The sequence below is a fragment of the Amphimedon queenslandica genome, unplaced genomic scaffold, assembly GCF_000090795.2.
Source record: "Amphimedon queenslandica unplaced genomic scaffold, v1.1 AMPQUscaffold_11655, whole genome shotgun sequence".
NCBI lineage: Eukaryota > Metazoa > Porifera > Demospongiae > Haplosclerida > Niphatidae > Amphimedon > Amphimedon queenslandica.
Genome location: NW_003548103.1, coordinates 9403 through 10847, shown reverse-complemented (window position 1 = coordinate 10847; position 1445 = coordinate 9403). Strand labels below are relative to the sequence as shown.

The following is a 1445-nucleotide window of genomic DNA, read 5'->3' as shown; positions in this document are numbered from 1 at the left end:
CTGGAATAAGATGATAATAATAATTAATATTAGTGTTGTAATAATGGTTAATTTTACATTGTAACTTATTTTTAGATTATTTGATTGTGATGTCATCGTTAGGGAGGGAATTCCTAGGGAATATCCCTTAGACACTGTCTATCTATATAAAAAAAGATAAAGTAGACTATATATATATAATAGCTAGCTGTCAAGTTGTGAGTAAACAAAGAAGCGTGCATAGTTAGTGATGGCAGGAAACTTTGTAATAGTTAAAGGTAGAGATATAATACATATAAACTGAATGATTAGAGTATGATAATTATATTAGGTTTGATTGATCGAGTTGTGACGTTCTTGACTTTATCAGAAGCGATTGCTGAGCTAAAGAAAGCAGTATACGAAGAGGCCAATGAGTATTTGAATGAAAAATTTGATGGTTGGCGAAACATTGTCAGAGAAGGAGTGAGATATGGAATTGACAAAGCACAGGAGCTCTTGCAAGATGCCAAGGAGTCGATTGTGGGTGTTATCAAAGAAAATGAAAACTCTTCAAGGCCCTCACTCAAGGAGCTGTTAAAGGTGGTGCCCGGCTAGCAGCAGAATATGCCGCAAAAGAGGTAACAAGGGAAGGAGCAAAAATGATTCTAAATGCAGGAGGTAAAAGTGTTGCTAAGGCAGCTGCTTCAAGAGGAGCTAAAAGGGCAACAAAGCATGTAGTTACTCAAGGCACTAAGCGATTAGTTACACAAGGTTCTAAGAAGGTAGTTGCTCAAGGAGGAAAGCGCTTGGCATCACAAGGAACAAAGCAAGTCGTAACACAAGGTGTCAAACAAGGAATAAAATCAGCTGCAACTGCAGCTACTGGAGTTGGACTAGTAGCAGATTTGGCCCAAGCAGGACTGGAGTATTATGGATATGAGAAAGAAGGAAAGGCTGTAGGAGCAACTGGAAATCTTGCATCTGGTGCTCTATTTGGTGCTGCAATAGCTGGACCTCCAGGAGCAGCCATTGGTGCATTGGGAGGGTTTATGATCTGGGGAACTGGAGAATTTGTTGGAAAGTTCATAGAAAAGTCCTTTTAACAGTTTGCTGACTTGTGAAATTATAATGATCACATTAATTCATATTCTGTTTCGCTTAAACATTGTATTGTAGTGCTCATGTATAAAACTTTATGTTCATTGTAATTTATAACTTTATTAAGTATTTTACTTGTTTATTTATGGCAATTGTGCTATTTTGTTTTAAAAAATAAAGGTATAACTTTGGTCACATGAATCCACGTGGGTAAAATTTAGCCACACCTATAAGCTCATAAGCGCAGCCCACCACTATTAGCCATCGCTGTCGTCGATTCTCCTTCCAGCTTTGAAACTCCACTAAGTCCAGTTTAAGTGTCCCTATCATTTATAAGCATAGTGCTACTATAAAATAGCTAGAGGTGTGCGGCTCAGCAAACAGGT

General features: G+C 37.9%; 1 protein-coding gene across 2 annotated transcripts; it reads left to right on the top strand.

Moving 5' to 3' along the window:
- The first annotated feature begins 171 nt into the window (after positions 1–171).
- On the top strand, positions 172–1200 carry LOC109589072 (uncharacterized). Of its 2 annotated transcripts, none has more exons than XM_020005194.1 (2): positions 172–257; positions 311–1200. In XM_020005194.1, the coding sequence occupies exon 2, from the start codon at positions 621–623 to the stop codon at positions 1062–1064; it is 444 nt and encodes a 147-aa protein (XP_019860753.1). In that variant the 5' UTR covers positions 172–257; positions 311–620; the 3' UTR covers positions 1065–1200. The 2 variants fall into 2 exon arrangements, with proteins under 2 accessions (XP_019860753.1, XP_019860754.1); XM_020005195.1 differs by having other exon boundaries at positions 311–1198.
- Positions 1201–1445: the final 245 nt, after the last annotated feature.

What these genes read in the sequence shown, in the direction of transcription:
- LOC109589072 (XM_020005194.1), top strand. Translation starts at nt 621, where the DNA reads ATGATTCTAAATGCAGGAGGTAAAAGTGTTGCTAAGGCAGCTGCTTCA.